General features: G+C 41.2%; 1 protein-coding gene across 1 annotated transcript in view; it reads left to right on the top strand.

Annotated features, from left to right (window-relative positions):
- DGKK (diacylglycerol kinase kappa) overlaps positions 1–17,737 on the top strand; it is a 52,904-nt gene that overhangs the window by 20,654 nt on the left and 14,513 nt on the right. The window contains exons 8-18 of the mRNA XM_089323934.1: positions 889–1,072; positions 1,776–1,884; positions 2,595–2,734; positions 3,620–3,701; positions 5,791–5,882; positions 6,726–6,825; positions 7,744–7,972; positions 9,449–9,559; positions 10,006–10,105; positions 11,603–11,710; positions 17,079–17,175. Coding sequence (XP_089180060.1) covers positions 889–1,072; positions 1,776–1,884; positions 2,595–2,734; positions 3,620–3,701; positions 5,791–5,882; positions 6,726–6,825; positions 7,744–7,972; positions 9,449–9,559; positions 10,006–10,105; positions 11,603–11,710; positions 17,079–17,175 — 1,352 coding nt within the window. The remainder of the gene's footprint in view (positions 1–888; positions 1,073–1,775; positions 1,885–2,594; positions 2,735–3,619; positions 3,702–5,790; positions 5,883–6,725; positions 6,826–7,743; positions 7,973–9,448; positions 9,560–10,005; positions 10,106–11,602; positions 11,711–17,078; positions 17,176–17,737) is intronic.

Genomic DNA, 17,737 nt, shown 5'->3' with positions numbered 1-17,737 from the left:
TCAACCTCCCTCGCTCCACCCCCATTTAGGAGTAAGTCTTGTGCTTCTCACCCTACATGTTTATTTTTGCTAGGGCATTCATTGCAAGCCATGCACTCTGAGGTGCGGGGATTTGCTCCGAGGTCTAGTGTCTCTCTCTGTGGGGGCCATTGCACATTGCCTGTTTCCCTGCCAAAAGGCTATAAGTCTCAGCACGAGCTGGCAGGCTTTGGCTATTTAGAGTATTGTAAACCCCACTTCTCCACGGGTAATGTCAGTGTTGGGTGATTATTAAGAGCTTTCTCCTCCCATGCAGACAATTTCCCTATCATCCTGTTTTCCCTGGAAGTTGGTGTGATTACACAGATTGCTCTGCCATAGCCTTAGAGAAGTGATTAGAGCTCTTTGTTTCACCCCACATTGATACTTGGGGTGCCTATCCTTTCCATCTCTCCTGACCTGGCATCTTCTCACTGTGAGAACTGAGCTAACTCAAACAGAAAGACAATCAGTTGGTGTGCTGGCTCTCCTCCTGAGCTCTTAATCCCTTCCTTCCTCAGTTTCCCCTACAGAGTTTTACTAGTCCTTCATTTTGGTACCAATTTCCTGAGTTTCTTGTGTATGCGTCTTTCCACTCAGCTCAAGGCAGAGGCTGTACCCTTATCAATATCTGACATGATGCATAGCACACGGTAGTCACTCAGCAAACGTTGTTTGCCTGGCAAAAGGACAGAGACTTCTAAGTCACTTTGGGTGGTGTTCTGACTTTTCTATCTGCTCTTCAGTCTCAGGAGACTAGGACTGGGACCCCAGAAGTCCTTGTAAAATGTGATGATTTGAAATGATTAGCTTCCATCTCAATGGTCCTTTCCTCCTTTTTCCCTTCTTTTTGTTGCATGTGTATATCAGGACAATTAGTAGTATCTCCAGACTTCTGGAATCTTGATTGGTCATCTGCCTGTTCATGCCCTCTTCTCATCTTCATCAACTCCAAAAGCGGTGATCATCAAGGGATCGTTTTCCTCCGAAAATTCAAGCAATATCTAAACCCGTCTCAAGTATTTGATCTATCGAAGGGTGGACCTGAAGCAGGGTAAGTGGGGGTAAGGGATATAGTTGGGTATGTAGTAGGAACTCCTCTCTATATACAGTATAGACTAAGATAGAATTTCTGGCATTGGTGCTCGTACCTGGGTAGGAAATATCTGATTTGTCAGTGGGACACAAACACATAATCCTAATGGGTTTCAGTTGACTGATTGGAGAACTCTCCCCACTAATTGCTTCAAACCCATTATATATTAATAGTATAATATTATAATTAATAATACATAACATAATAACATATTATAAATATATAATTATATATAATAATTATATAATGATTATATATTTTCATATAAATATATATTAATAATTATATATAATCTTCACTACAGGCTTGTTTTGTTTGGCGACTGTATCTCTATTCAGTCCTGGTTCCTCTGAGCCCACTGGCCACCATGCAAGGCGTTGTCCTTAGGCTCTGGCAAATGGTTTTGATTAGGTTACTAGTGGCTTCCAGAACAAGTTTTGTCACTAAAGAGTGTGAGTTGAGGCAAGGCCTGCTCTCTGAGACTGTCTGTGGATAATTGCCTGTGGTCCTAGGTATGTGGAAGTGTAAGGAACTAAAGGGAAGAAGGCAGGTAGTCTGTCAGCAAGGTGCCAAAGCAGTCCTTGAGTCCAGGACATGTTGTAAGAAAACTGTAAAACCCAGTTGTTCATGAAGTAAGTTTCTTTCTCCTTCTTCCTTGCAGGCTGTGCATGTTCAAGAACTTTGCTCGCTTTCGTGTTCTGGTTTGTGGTGGAGATGGCAGCGTGAGCTGGGTCCTATCCTTGATGGATACCTTTGGGTTGCATGATAGGGTGAGTCCCTGGTCGCCCCAGTTTAGCCATTGCTAGAGACGGTAGAGGTCCAGAGTTGCCAATCCCAAGAAGTCCCAAGTCTCCCTGTTTGCAAAATATGAGTTTCCCATAGTCTGCACAGTCAACCTGACTGGTCAATTCCCACTTACACCATTTTCTTGTCCTCTATATGAAGGGAGGCAGAAAGGAGTTGGCAGAAGGAATGAGCAGTGCTTTATTCTCCAAGCTTTAAAGTGAAAAGTTAAAGAGGAGAGCAAGCCAAAAAGTGGCCACAGACAGCATTCAGGCCGCAATTTCCTCCTTCTGCTAACATTGTTGGTTTTATTTCCTGAATCTCAAAAGTGGCAGAAACTTGCCTCTTTCTGGGAAGTCCCTTGCTATTCCTCTTCTTCCTCCACCTTGACTCAAGCCACACAGAAATTTGTAGCCATGTTTCTCTTTTGTAAGCATGGCTGTGAATATTGGCATGTTTCGGTAACTTTCCCTTTACTGATATAAGTTCTGTACTGCTAAGAATAGGGCCCAACTTCTTAGGGAAACATTCCACCACTTCCAGCCTCCTCCCATCACACTTCCTAGAATGTGAAGTCCCTTAAAACCACTGGCTTTAAGACTAGAATGCTTCCCAAATAGCACCATCTGGGTTCTTGCGCGGATGAAACCTTGGTAGCAAGACTGTCTGAAATGGGTGCTTCCTTTTGTTCCTGCAGTGTCAGCTGGCTGTCATCCCACTTGGAACTGGTAATGATCTGGCACGTGTCCTTGGCTGGGGTGCATTCTGGAGCAAAAACGAGTCCCCTTTGGACATTCTCAACAGAGTGGAGCAGGCCAGTGTGAGGATACTAGACAGGTGAGTGGCCAAAGGACCAGGTCCTTGCGCCTCTTCCAGTCCCACATGGCTTGTTCCCAGTTACATCATGTCAAGCAGCAATACTCTAGCCTCTCTCAGAGGGCCTCATTTCCCTTCTGCCTCAAAAGTAGAGCAGTTGGAGAGTGCAGGGCTTGTCTCTTAGGGAACTAAGGTCTACCATTTATCCTTCAAACATCACTGAAGCATCTCTCAAAATCTAAAGGACCCTAGAGCAAGGGCCCCATGGATACCTTTCAAGGATTCTGTGGACCTCTTTCAAATTGTATGACCAAGTGTCTGTGTAAGCAGGGTTTCTTGGGAAAGAGTCTATAGTGTCATCACCGTAGTGTAACTATACTGCTATCAGCATCTCAGGTAAACTAAAGGGAGAGGGCCAGTTCAGAAATGACTGGCTTAGACTATCTCTGCTCTACAGAAGAGAGAGCAGTGCCATCCTATCTCCCGAGGGAAAAAAAATGAGTATCTGTGCTGGGGCATATATGAACATTTGATTGATGGCTGCCCATAAGGATCTCCTGGGGGAGCTTTTCAGGATATCACACTAAGCCCTACCAAAAATAATCTTAAATAATCTTATGCAGTAGGTCTTGGGCAGGATGCTGGTATGTGTGTTTTACCAAAGTACCTCAGATGATCTTGATGATGACTTGTGGTTGAGAAGCACTTTCTCTGAGAGCCCTGGGAGGAAAGTTCCTAAGGCAGAGACCCCTCTTGTGGTATACCTTGATATCAGGTGAGCTGAGATAGCTTGGGCACCCTCTACCACATAAACATCATGATCTCTTTCTTGGCCTGTGAAGCATGGATTTTTCACTTGTGAGGAAATGGAACCCTGAGTATCTATCTCTTTTCACTTCATTTCAGATGGAGTGTGATGATCCGTGAGACTCCCAGGCAAAGCCCGTTGCCAAAAGGACAGGTTGAAATGGACATCCCACAATTTGAGGTAAGTTCTACCCAGCTGTCACTCAGGCCAACATCTTTAGTATAGTTAAATAATAGACAAAGCCAAAAGAGAAGCTTTTCTATTTTCCACAGGCTTGGTGAGGATGAGATCATTGAGGACCAGGGGCATGTCAGTCAGCAACTGTTTACCAAGAACTATGTGAGGCAATGGGGACATAATTCATTCAGTCATTCACTGTTCATTCATTGAAAATATTTATGGAGTAACTGCTTCAAGTGAGCTCTTACTATTCTAGGAGCTGTTCTTTTATGCCAGTGGGTAACGAAGAATAACATATTCCCTGCTTATCATGGAGCTCATAATCTACTCAAGATATATAGAAAAATAAATATTTTTAAGAAAGTAGTATGAGTGTTAGTATAGAAAGTAGAAAGAGCTGGAAATACACAGCAGTAGTTTTATATCTGTCTGGGAGGGGGTGGGAATCAGGGAAAGCTTCTCAGAAGAAGTTGCATTTCAAAAGAGGCCTGAAGATCAGAGGGAGTTAACCAGGATGATAAAGAGAAAGTCTGTTTCAGATAGATAAAACAGTATGTGTTGTTCCAAAGGCAAAGGAAAGCATGGAATATTCACAGCACTGAAATACATTCATAATGGCTATGGCATCGGTGCCAGGTAGGAGCCATGCGGAGAGTGACTAAGATGAGGCTGGAGAAGAAATCAGGTGTCAAGCCAGGAAGGGTATAGTAAACTGGTAGGAGGTCTGGACGTTTATCCTAAAAGCCTTGAGAGTTAAAGAAGGGTCTTTTTGAATTCGATTATGAAGATTTCCAAACATACAAGAAAGCTGAAATGGCTATTCTACCATTAAACTTTTAGTATGCTTGCTTTATCATATATATATATATATCCACTGTTTTAAACAGTGGGGTTTTATAGTGCATGGAGAAACAATTGATAGAATAAAGATTAGAGGCAGGGAGAAAAGCTAATAAATGCTCACTGTATCCAGACAAGAGAGGGTGGTGATTTGAACTGGTGAAGAGGTTACAGGGGTGAGGGCAGCTGTCACATTTGAGACATTCAGAAGAAATAGATTTATCCAGACCTGGCAGATGTTTGGACATAGGGGAGTCATAGAAGGAGGAACAGAATTTGTAATGAAGAGTACAGACTCAAGAATCATATTACCTGGAATTGAATTCAGGCTCTGACACTTGAGAAATAGAAATGGATAATAAATAGTCCTTATAGAGTTGTTGTGAGGATTACATAAAAAATACTACACATATAGCTTAGAACAGAGCCTGGCAGATAGTCAGTACTATATAAGTGGATGCTATTATTAGTAGTAATATTATTTAATAGGTGACACTCTGGCATCAGAAAGATGTAAATTTGAATCCCAGTTCTCTTATTTATTAGCTCTGCAATATGAGACCGTTCGGTCATTGGAAACATGGGGCAAAAGTACCTCCCTTCGTATGAGTTTTGACCTTTCTTTTTATTTATTTATTTATTTATTTATTTATTTATTTTTTGACAGGCAGAGTGGACAGTGAGAGAGAGAGAGACAGAAAGGTCTTCCTTTGCCCTTGGTTCACCCTCCAATGGCCGCCGCGCTGTGGCCAGCGCACCACGCTGATCCGATGGCAGGAGCCAGGTACTTCTCCTGGTCTCCCATGGGGTGCAGGGCCCAAGTACTTGGGCCATCCTCCACTGCACTCCCGGGCCACAGCAGAGAGCTGGCCTGGAAGAGGGGCAACCGGGACAGAAGCCGGAGCCCCGATCAGGACTAGAACCCGGTGTGCCGGCGCCGCTAGGCGGAGGATTAGCCTAGTGAGCCGCGGCGCCGGCGATGAGTTTTAATCTCTTCATATGACTACTCATTTAAGTAAGAGGAGATTGAATATATCCTTTCTTTAAAGAATAGCCACAGACCTAAGATTATCTCAAACATTCTTTGACTAGGGAGTCTTCTACAAGAATCCTTTGTGATTATTTCCAGAGAGGCAGTTGAGTTGCTGGTCAAGTCAATAAGTAATGAGGCTGTTTGGGATGAGAATAGGCAACACATTATGTCACAGTGCAGTGATTCCAGGACTGAGTACCCTTCCCACCCTCTCAGGCTGCTGCCATCCAACACTTAGAATCTGCAAGCACCGAGTTGAACAAAATCCTGAAGGCCAAGTACCCCACAGAGATGATCATTGCAACCAGGTCAGTCTTTCTCTGGCTCTCATACTTTGTCCCTCATGGGTTATTCCAAAGTCAGATATGGGGCTGGTCTTGATAACTTGGGGTGTTTTGGCCAATGAAGGTATATGGGCATCATTTCAAATTGGGTTTTTCTGATCTCAAACTTCCTACATGGAAGTTTAGAAAAGAAAGATGAGATTGAAGTGAGGGCCCCTGCTGCTTCAGAAAGATAAAACTGCAAGCCAGAGATTTGGAAGGAGGATTACAGAAGGGAAACTCAGCATTCCAGACCATTCAAGGGCATAGCACAGCTCCTTGCAGTATGCACACCTTGCTTTCCATCTTTGAAACTGAGGCAAGGCTCTTTAGTACCTGCCTATAACTTCTCTCTCTAAATACTTGTCATTTGGTTCTCCTGGAATTCCCTGGTGAGGGGCAGGGAGTTCTGTTCAGTCTATCACATTCTACTATGAAAGCACTTCCCAAAAAAAGAAACCTTTCAAATGGCATTATCTTTGTACTAAGTTAGTTATGCCCCCTGAATCACAATGGATTGACCCATGGTACCATGTGAATTCTCTTTTCTGGAAAGTCAGAATGAGGTCTAAGAAATGCTAGTCAAATTCTCTTTGAGCTGGGAAGTGGAATGAAACTGGACTGAAGTGGGACTGGAGCAAATTTCATTATATGTATAGAAAAAAATAAGAAAGAGGAGAGATGACTGGGGAGAGAAGAATAGGGAATAAGGGAGGGAAAAAGAGAGACAAAGGAGGAAGATGGAGACTAATAATGCTATAAGAGAAAAAAACTGTGAACCTCACTCATGGTCTGTGTCACATTATGTTATCTATCTGATTTTTACAGATTCTTGTGCTCAGCAGTGGAAGATTTTGTGGCTGATATTGTAAAGGCCTGGAGTCGAATTAAACAGAACAATACAGCAATAGAGTCTGTGATTTTGAAAGTAAGTTTCCATTTCTCTTGCCTTATACTCTTTGTAGAGCCAGGAGCTCTTTTTTTAATGAAGGGAAATGTGTTTCTCACTGGAAATTATAAATGAAAAGCAAGGAGGGGAACAGGGAAGGTCCATCAAGCTTCCATCTTTTGCCAAATGAAGAATGCCATTAAGCATGCAGACACATACCATGTAGCTAAGCATGTGCCAAGCATCTGTCCAAAACCAGACAAAAGTGTGCACCAAGCAGGTATGCATATGAGTCTATATCAAAAGTGTTTGTTTTCAAATACGTACACACATATACACACTAGGAATATGCCAAAATTCACCTCTCTAACAACAAGGACTATCACTTACCTAGTACTTACTCTGCCAGGGACTGTCCTAAGTGCTTTTAATGTGTTAATGTATTTCATCCTCACAAGTGCCCTAGAATATAGAAATACAAAAAAGTTAAGTAACTTGCCTCTTATCACCAACTGTCCAGTGGGAATCAAAGGCAGAAACCATGCAGTAGATGCATTGCCCCATACATACACATATAAAGGCAGACACCATATACCCTTGAGAGGTACATCCACATCCACAGGAGCATACCCACTAAAACACCATTCCAGAAAGGTTTATTTCCTCAAGTGTTCCATGTTAATAAATAATTTTGAAAACCATTCTGAGAAAGACTTAGCAGTATACATTGATGCCTGGTTGGGGCAGAGGTGGGGCTGTTCAGCAACAAATTATCTGTGATTGGATTATTTCACTGCACCTTCTTTTCAGCCTACCACATGAGACTTTCTATGCCCAGTGTTCCTACCCAACCATTATCCCTTTCCACCTCCCCACTACACCACCTCTGCTCCTCATTCTATCTTCTCAAACACTGGCCCTTCATAACAGTGTCTCGTCTCCCTCCTCCCTATATAGAGTGACTTAATGTTTGATAAGCTGAGTGTCCTGATTGATATCCTGTCTGAGGATGCATCAGCTACCTCTGTTAAGAAAGGAACTACAGTATATACAGTCAGTGGAAAGGCAGACGGAAAGCCCTTCATCCCTCAAATGGATCACATAGCCAAATCCAAGTTGGAGTTGGCCACAAAGGCCCAGAATCTCCAGACATCTTTGAAACTCATCATATTCCAGGTTGAACAAGGTAAGGTGCCTAGGGTTGTGGTGAGTGATGTAAGAGAAAGGGAAGTCCCAAGTGAATAGTTTACTGATCTCCCTCACTCTGGGCTTGCTATAGGACTCCACTACCCAAATTCTGCATTCATATTGACCGGATTCTGCATTTAGATCGTATCTAAAGTCAGTTCTCAGATTCTGCTGATTTGAAAAGTGTCAGTTCTGATAAGCTGCCACTTTGACTCCTCCTATCTCTCGGTGTTTAACTCTTGCTACTCACTGATTTTTGGAACAAAAACATTCATACCATATATTTACAAGTGCTAAATGGACTGTGCAAAGCTCTGTCAGCTTCCACCACAAGCCATGGAAGTTTTCCACCCACTACTGTTTCCTCCCAACAAGCAAGCCTGTGACTATTTTAGAAAGAAAGGGGTATTCATCCCTGAGTGTCCTATACAGTATTAATCAGGCACAAGGGCCCTGAGAGTGGCCCTGGTCACTCTGGAGTTGATTGCCATTGCCCCAAACTCATGACAGTCTTCAAGCTTCTGACTCAGTATGAAAATTGTTTCAACTCCCCCAACCCCTTCATTTAACATTTCAGTGACCAGTTCTTCCCCATGGTCTACTTGACAAAATACAAAACAAAACAAAACAAAAAAACAGAAGGTGCTATAAGGCCAAGTGTGCTCTAACTATTTAGAATTGAGCTATTTAGAATTGAGCAGAAGTCCCATGCAGCGAGAAAGTCCCTTTGGCTGCCCTTTGGCTTTTGGCTTTGGCACCATCTCCTGCCTTGGAACCTTTAGATGAAATCTCAGTCAAGTTTTAAAGACAGGAAGGAAATCTCCCTTCTGTACTATGATAGAATTAAACAGTTAGCTTATCTCTATTTCTAGGGTTCATTTCCAAATAGCAGGGATTATATTAACCTGATGTAGCCAAAACTCTGTTACAACTGACCCTTAGTCTTATCCATCAACACATATTATATTTAGAATGTGTGATTATGGACACAGAATAGAGAAATGCCCCCCCAGCCCTGGTTAGGGTAGGAATTTAACCTGTGAGCTTTGGTCCTGGCTGAGCACCTGCACCATATCCTTTGATAAAAGGAAGATTTCTGAAATGTCCTAGGTATGAGTGAGACACTTGAGTGCAAGCAAGAGTACATGGTCATAGTGGCTCAAGTCTGAACAAAAGTCTTATAAACAAATATACTAATAGAATGGAAGTAGAGGAGCACAGGGGTCCCCACCCCCACCAGCATTAGGTGACAGATTAAAGAGTGACCAGGAAAACGGAAAGCTCATCACGGATATGGAAGGACATGGCTATTGTAGGGCATCTGAGACAACAAACAACATTGTGGAGGAGAGGTGATGATTGTGTGACCCGCACACTAACTGGCAGTAACTGAACAAAATAGATATTCAAGAAATGTGACCAATTCTCCCTCTTTCCCTTCTTCCCTCCGTCCCTCCATACCTTTTCCCTATAGCTCTGGATGAAGAAAGCAGACAGACCTTATCAGTCAAGAACTTTACTTCCACTTCAACTTTCCTCCTGGAAGAAGACTCAGAGAGTATTACCCAGACAAGCCCACGGCACCGTAAGGATCTTTCTTTTCTTGTTCTTCTCACCTTCATCACTACTATCTAGTTCCTAAAAAATATATAAATGAATAAAAACAAAAACGTGTTTTTCACGCATTCTTTTAGCCTCAGTCCTATTCAGCAGTAGGGGTAGCCCTCCCTCTCTCCCATGAAGTTTCATGCCAGAGTCCAGAATAATGAGCCCATTAGTCACTTTGAAAAGGCCGGCCTAATGAAATACAAGATTCGAAGCTGTTTTCAGTGCCAGCCAGCAAACAATCCAACCTTACCATTCTCTCAGTGGGAGTCGCTTATCCATCCAGAAGGATCCCTCTTTGAAATGAGAATCCTGAATGTTATCTAGGGGAAAGTTATTTGGCTTGACCTTGCCCCCACAGGTAAAATAGGGGGAAAGGGTATTTTTGTTTGCACCTGACAGCACAGTGATATCTTCTGTGTCTAGGTTCTCGGTGTCATGGTACTTTGTCTTCTATATCGTCTCTCCAAAGTGAGGACCTAGACAACCTTAACTTAGAACACTTACATTTTACACCGGAAACTCTGTAAGTATTTAATCTTATCATCTTTCAACAGCTTCTTCCTCTGTCTGAGAAACTGCACAATCTCAGGGTATCCAGAGTCAAATCTTGACTCTACTTACTAGTTGTATGACCTACACAAGTGTCTTAACCAGTCTGAGCCTCAGTGTCCTCACTTGTAAAATGAAGGTAATTGTAGAACTTACCACATAGGTTTCTTGGCAACTATATGCTGTTATTAACTACTTAGTAAGTGTTAGTTATTAATTCAGAGGACTTGTTTTCCTTGTTGCCCTTACCAGTAAATGACTTCAGATACCAAAGAATAAATGGTCATTAGGAGACAAGGGAGCAAAGCTAAGGATGTCAGTCCTACATCTTTAGAAAATCCCCAGCACTCAAGTTCTGCCACACTCACTCATTTTCTGTTCCATTAAGAAGATCAGTTTGGACATCGGTTAGCAAAACTCCAATTTCTGGACTGTAATTAAGAGAGGCAAATTTCATACAAAAGAACAAACAAAAAGCTTGTCTATGATTAAAATAGCTAAGCTATACCCATTTTCAGTTTCTCAAAACAAGAACACAGCTAGCAATTATTTACATTGCCCTAAATAATTTACTTAGGGAAACAGTTCTTGCACCTACTTGCCAACTCCACTCCCCTTCATGTCCCATCGGCTTAGACTGATGTCTGTGATCTCATGGATCTACCTAATCAGTTTTGATCAAGAGTGTTTTGGCAATTGTTTCACAACCAGCTCTCTTTTAGGGAGAGGGGGTCCCTGACTTATTCCTGGTATAAGCTCTCCTACTATGGCCCATTTCAAGCTATTGATATGATGCCATTGAATGCAAAGCTGGTGAGAGCTATGCCTAATCACTTTCTACAAGCTGATTGAACCATCTCTAGCACACCACTGATTTTGATGATGACATCCTAGATAAAAACAGGAGACTCAAAAAGACCGTATATACACACACACCCTTTTTATCAGTCTTTCCCCCTCAAATATGTGGTCACTGTCCTTTGGTGTGAAATACCACAACGAAGTCATATATTGCCAAGAGCAGTAAAACAGGCTAAACTCTCAGGATACATTTGTGTTTGTAACTTTCAAGAGTTCTTTATGGAATAAGCCCATCCCTCAATTTCCCTTTATTATATGAAGGAGCTTCAAAAATTTGTGAGAAATAGAATGAAAGATAATGTGAATTTTTTTCATGAACTTTTTGAAGATCCCTTGTATGTGGTCCACTCATATCTGAGGCCTCCCAAGATGACTCAGGTCATGAATGTTGCCTTTTTAGTCTGAGTACAATTCCCACTGAAACTTCCCACCTGGCTGAGCACCCTCTCCTATAGCTACCAAGCTCATTGTTAACACTATTGGACATCTGCTTGTACCTGTCACAAGCATTCTGGTTTGTGCCCCATGTGGAGGAGGCGTTGCTTCAGTGTAATGACAATGGTACTTCTTTCTTGAACCAATGATTGTCATCTTCTTTGGCTAATTTCAGACGCTTCAAAGAAAAGTGTGTCATGAACAACTACTTTGGGATTGGACTGGATGCTAAAATTTCTCTGGAGTTCAATACCAGAAGAGATGAACACCCAGGACAATATAAGTAAGGAAAATAAACACCACTCTCTCCATGGTGACACACAATCAGAATACACACATGAAGTAATCAACTATTTTTACTCTCCCAGAATACCTGAAGCAGGCTAACTTTATGAAGAAAAGAGGTTTACTTAGCTCACAGTTCTGGAGATTCACAGGTGTGATGCATCAGCTCAGCTGTCGTGAGGACTTTGTGGCAGAAAGAGATTCAAGGATAAGACTTGCGCTTATAACTTGCTCTGTGACAACAATCTTAATCCCTTCCCTTCTGAGGGCAGCACCTTCAGTGGTCTAAAGACATTCCACTAGACCTCACTTCTTAAAAGTCCACACTATCTCCTAACATCCCCACACTAATGACCAAGCCTCCAACATGTGAATCCTTGGACCCCACACTCAAAGGATTTTTATACCAAAGCAACATATGTATTCCCACATTCCCTACATCTCAGACAAGCAACAAAAAGAGATAATTTGGAAGTGAAATGAATTGGTTCCAAGACTAGTCTAGTGAGATAGCTTCTTCCAGATGTTGATGTTGTCTGGCAACCTTGAACTTGGAGATCCCTTCAGAATCTAGATCTATGGATCACTGTGTAGACACAGTTATTTGTGTAACTATTACAAAGAACAGATTACATTGCTTCAATTCAGCAAACTACCTATATTTGTTCTGTCTGTGTTAGTTTCACCACATCTTAGTAGTGGTTCCAGACCTGTTTTGCTTGGCAATGCAGCTATGTATCATAGATGCCTCTCTTCTGATTCACCATCTTCCTAACCTATTTCCCCGGTACCCATTAACTTTACCCCAGTGTTGGTTCTTTTGACACTTTCTGTTATTTTGTACTGTAAACATACTCAGGGTTTTTGTGGGTAATTGAAAACTGTAAGTTAAAAAAACACATAAAGCATACCACTCTCTATCCCATCTCTGCTACTGCCACTAGAACCTCTTTCTCAGCACAAATATACTATCAGATATGTAATTTGCAAGTAGTTTCTCTCAATCTATTCTGTGTCAGTATCTTTTTTTGGCGTTTGCATTTTTAATTCTTAATCATAATTGCACATATTCATAGCCTTCATTGTGATATTTCAATATAAGTAAACAATGTCTACTGCTCAAAACAGAATGCTGACCATTTCCCCTTCTTTGACATTATTTTAAGATTGGAGACTTGGCACTTCTTTTTTCTATCTGTTCAAACAATATGCACTAGGTTTCTGTGAACTAGTCTTCCCACTATGCTGTGCAACACTTGGAACTTCTTCCTTTGCTCTGACTATGATTTGATACCCATTATCCAGAGTTCCTCCCATCCCTCTCAGCCTCCAAAAATCACCATTCTATGTTCAGATTGAGTTTTTATGTTTTAGCTCCCACATAGAAAGGAGAACATGCAATATTTGTCTTTCTGTGTCAGGCATATTTCACTTTACCTGATGTCCTCCAGTTACATCTATTTTGCTGCAAATAACTGGATTTCATTCTTTTTTTGTGGCTGAATAGTATTCTATTGTGTATATGTGTGTGTGTGTGTGTGTGTGTGTGCGCGCCACATTCTCTTTATCCATGCATCTGATGATGGATGCCTTGGCTGATTCCATATCTTGATATTCGTGATCCATATTGTAGTAAATATGATGGAGCAGGTGTCTCTCTGATACACTGAATTCATGTCTTTTGGATGTATTCCTTATAGTGGTATATGGAAGTAGTATTTCTAGTTTTTAAAGAAATCTCCATACTGTTTTGCATAGTTGCTGTATTAATTTACATTCCCACAAACAGGATATAGAAATTCCCTTTCCTCTCCATCATGGCAAGTATTTCCTATTTTCTCTCTTTTTGATAATAGCCATTCTGACAGGGGTGAGGTGATATCTTGTTGTGGTTTTGATTGGCATTTCCCTGATGACTAGGGATACTGAGCATGTTTTTCATATATTTACAGGCCATTTCCATTTCTTCTTTTGAGAACTGTCTGTTCAAATCCTTTGCCCATTTCTTAAGTAGAATGGTTGTTTTGTTGTTGCTGTTGAGTTCTTTTGAGTTCCTGGGATATTCTGGATATTAATCTTTTGTCAGAGAAGCAGTTGTAAAATATTTTCTCCCATTCTGGCAGATGCCTCTTCAGTCTATTGATTGTTTCCTTTGCCATGCAGAAGCTTTGGGTTTGATATAATCCCATTTGTCTAGTTATGCTTTCATTGCCTGTGCCTTTGATGTCTTATCCAAAACAAAACAAAACAAAACAAAACAAAAAAAACCATTGCCTACACAAATGTCTTGAAATGTTTCCCTTATGTTTTCTTCTAGTAATTTCATAGTTTCAAGTCTTACTTTCAGGTCTTGGATCCATCTTGATTGAGTTTTGTATACAGCGATAGGCAAGAATCTATCTTCATTGTTCTACATATGTATATGAAGTTTGCCAGCACTTTTTATTGAAAAGACTATTCTTTCTCCAATGAGTGTTCTTGACACCTTCCACAAAAAATCAATTTGTTTGCGGTTAGCATTGTGGTATAGCAGGTTAAGACTCCACCTGCAATGCTAGCATCCCATACAGGCACTGGTTCATGTCTTGGCTGCTCCACTTCCAATCTAGGTCCTTGCTAATACACCTGGGAATTAGCAGAAGATGGCCCAAGTGCTTGGGCCCCCACACCCACATAAAAGACCCAGAAGAAGCTCTGTACTGTTGGTTTCAGCCTGGCACAGCCCCAGCTGCTGTGGTTATTTGGGGGGTGAACCAGCAGATGAGAGATCTCTCCTCTCCTCTCCTCTCCTCTCCTCCCTTCTCTTCTTCCTCCTTCTCTTCTCTCTGTAATTCTTTCAAATATATAAAAATATAAATTAAAAAAGAGGGCTGAGAGAGTGTTCTGTTTTAAGGACACTACATGTGCAAAGGCCCTGTGGCAGAAGACAGCTTAGCCTGCATGAATGAAAACAAACCAATTAGTTGTATGAACATGGGACTATTTCTAGATTCTCTATTCTGCTTCATTGATCTGTGTGTCAGTTTTATGCCACTACCATGCTATTTCACTTACGACAGCTTTGTAGTATTCTTTGAAATCAGGTATTGTGAAACTACCAGCTTCCTCTCCTCTCCTCTCCTCTCCTCTCCTCTCCTCTCCTCTCCTCTCCTCTCCTCTCCTCTCCTCTCCTCTTCTTTCCCTCTTTTCTTTCTTTCTCTCATTCTTTCCCTTTGTGTTCTCTTCCGGATAGCTTTGACTATTCTGGATGTTTTGTGGTTCCATATGAATTATAGGATTGGTTTCTTCTAAATTTCTAAATAATTTCATAGGTATTTTGATACAGATTGCAAGGAATCTGTAGATCGCTTTTGGTAGTGTGGATATTTTAACATTATTAATTCTGCCAATCAATGAGCAAGGATTATTTTTCCTTTTTGTTTGTTCTTGATTATTTCTTCCACAAGTATTTTTATCATTTTCATTGTAGAGTCCTTTAACTTCTTTGGTTAAAGTTATTCCTAAATATTTAAATTTTGTAGCTATTATGAGTGAGATATCTTTCTTGGTTTTTCTTTTAGCTAGACCATTTTGTATGTTGATTTTGATTCCTGCTATTTTATTGAATTGGTTTATCAGATCTAACAGGCTTTGGTGAGATATTTAGTTATTTCCACTAACAAACCCTTTTCCCACAATGCTGGCCCCTTAACTCTTCTAGCTAATAATTCCAATTCTATATTGAATAAAAGTGGTAAAATTAGACATCCTTGCCTTGTTACAAATCAGATGGGAAATGCTTTCCCTATTCAATATCATATTGGCTGTGAATTTGTCATTATATATTATATATATATATTTTATAATTTTGAGATATGTTTCTTGTATACCTGATTTTCTGAGTTTTTATCATGAAGGGATGTTGAATCTAAGATGCTTTTTCTAGCATCTATTGAGATGATCATATGGTTTCTGTTTTCATTAGGTTGATGTGGTTTATGATATTTATTGATTTGCCAATGTTGAACTATCCTTGCCTCTCTGAAATTAATTCTACTCGATCATGATGTGTGATCTTTTTGATGCAGTGCTGGATTATATTTGCTAATGTTTTGGTGAGAATTTTTTCATCTATGTTCATCAAGCTCCTTACTCTGTAATTTTCTTTTTATGTTGTGTCTTTGCTTGGTTTTAGTATCAGAGTAATGTTGGCCTCAGAAAGTTTACCAGAGTTCCATTCTTCTCAACATTTAGAATAGTTTGAGAAGGACTAGAGTTAGTTCCTCTTTAAATGTTTCATAGAATTCAGATGCAAAACCATCAGGCCTTTAATTTTCTTCGATGGAATATTTTTAATGACTACAGGATGCAGAAGGGACTGTCCCCAGTTCCCACAGGGTATGTGAGTATGATGCTGGGGCTTGTGCCCTGGCCAGCCAGCACCCTGTGCTAAGAGATGCAGAAAGGAAATTCCTCAGTTCTGGTCTTCTGGAGTTTTCACATGGGCTGTTCCTGCCAAAGAAGCAGCCCCAAGAAGCAGAGAGGAACTACCCTAGATTGCTCAGAGTGAGCATGGCTCTGCAATTTGTGCACAGTAGCCCTGCAGGCTGCAGAAGGGTCTGCTCTCTGCCCTGTGAAGCCTCCTGGCTCTGGGTGCACCAGAATGCTGGTGCCTTCCCACCTTCTTACGTTTCAAAAGTCATTCCCTGTGGTGGCTCATTTCTATGGCTCTGCTTTAAACGCTCATAGTAAATCACATCCAAGCTTTGTGTAATCTCTCTGCCTGCTTTTCTTTCTTTCATTTTTCTTAAAATCAGAGACAACAGCCAGCAGGACCCTGGCCATGCCGCTCCCATCCCAAGTCTCCTGATAGCTTTGCTTGTCTCATATTTTCTCCATGGTCTTATCCTCTAAAATCTCTCTACTAAGTTTAGTTCTGTTCTATGGCAGTGAATTAAGTGTGTAGTGTACAGGTCTAGTGTTTGAAACAGTCTTCCACTTTGCCAGAAAAGTCATTGTTGCAAAGAAACTGCAGTCTAAGAGTCATATTTTAAATGAAATTGATTCCAAGTAGCTGAATTCTTGTGCTCCTGGAGTAGCACTGCCAGGGGAACTGTCATGTCACAGCTTTTTGTGAGCATTACTTTCTGAATACGGGCAGCTTCGTCCAAGTCTGGACCAACATAACAACCAAAAGTGGAAATTTTATTTATTGATAGAATGCTAAGACATCAAAGGGGCCCATGAATCCATTTCTGCAAGAGTTTAAATGGGCATATCAGTTACACTAACCCAGCAGGCACAACTGTGTAAAAAGGTTTCCTTTCCGGTCTTTCCACATCCATTTATCTTTATATTATTCACCCTCTCGCTGTCTTTGTCTGTAGTAGCCGCCTTAAGAACAAAATATGGTACGGCCTTCTGGGAAGCAAGGAACTTCTGCAGCGCTCTTACAGGAACCTGGAAGAACGAGTGCGCTTGGAGGTTAGTGGAAGAAGGGTGGTCCTTCCTAGTCATGGAGAAAGAAAATCTCATGCCATCAGAAGTCAAGTCACCCTCTATCCTTGGTTCTTCCCAAGCTTGAACTCTGTGATCCTCACAGTCATGGGAAGAAGGCAGGCAGATAGATTTCCATCTTATAGATAAACAAATGATACCATTGGGGTGGACATTTAGCCTACTGGCTAATATGTCTCTATTCCATGGCAGAGTACCAGGGTTTGATATCCAGCTCTGGTTCCTGACTCCAACTAATTTAGTTCCTGGCTCTGGCTCAGCACCAGTCATTGCAGGCATCTGGGCAGTAATCCGGCAGATAGAAAATCTCCATCTCTATATTTCTGCCTCTCAAATAATTTTTTAAATCTTTTTAAAAAGAAATAAAAGGAAGAGAAGACAGAGCCCTTTCCCATCTCTGTAAACAAGAATAGTGTCTGCAAATACTAGCTGATAGAATCAAAAAGGGAGAGAATGATCCAACATGGGAAGTGAGATACACAGCAGACCCATAGAATGGCAAATGTCCTAACAGCACTCTGGCCTCATA

The sequence above is a fragment of the Oryctolagus cuniculus genome, chromosome X, assembly GCF_051225735.1.
Source record: "Oryctolagus cuniculus isolate XC-2025 breed Fujian yellow rabbit chromosome X, ASM5122573v1, whole genome shotgun sequence".
In the NCBI taxonomy this organism is placed as follows: domain Eukaryota; kingdom Metazoa; phylum Chordata; class Mammalia; order Lagomorpha; family Leporidae; genus Oryctolagus; species Oryctolagus cuniculus.
The sequence above is the reverse complement of the archived record's forward strand: the minus strand, read 5'-3'. Positions and strand labels throughout refer to the sequence as shown.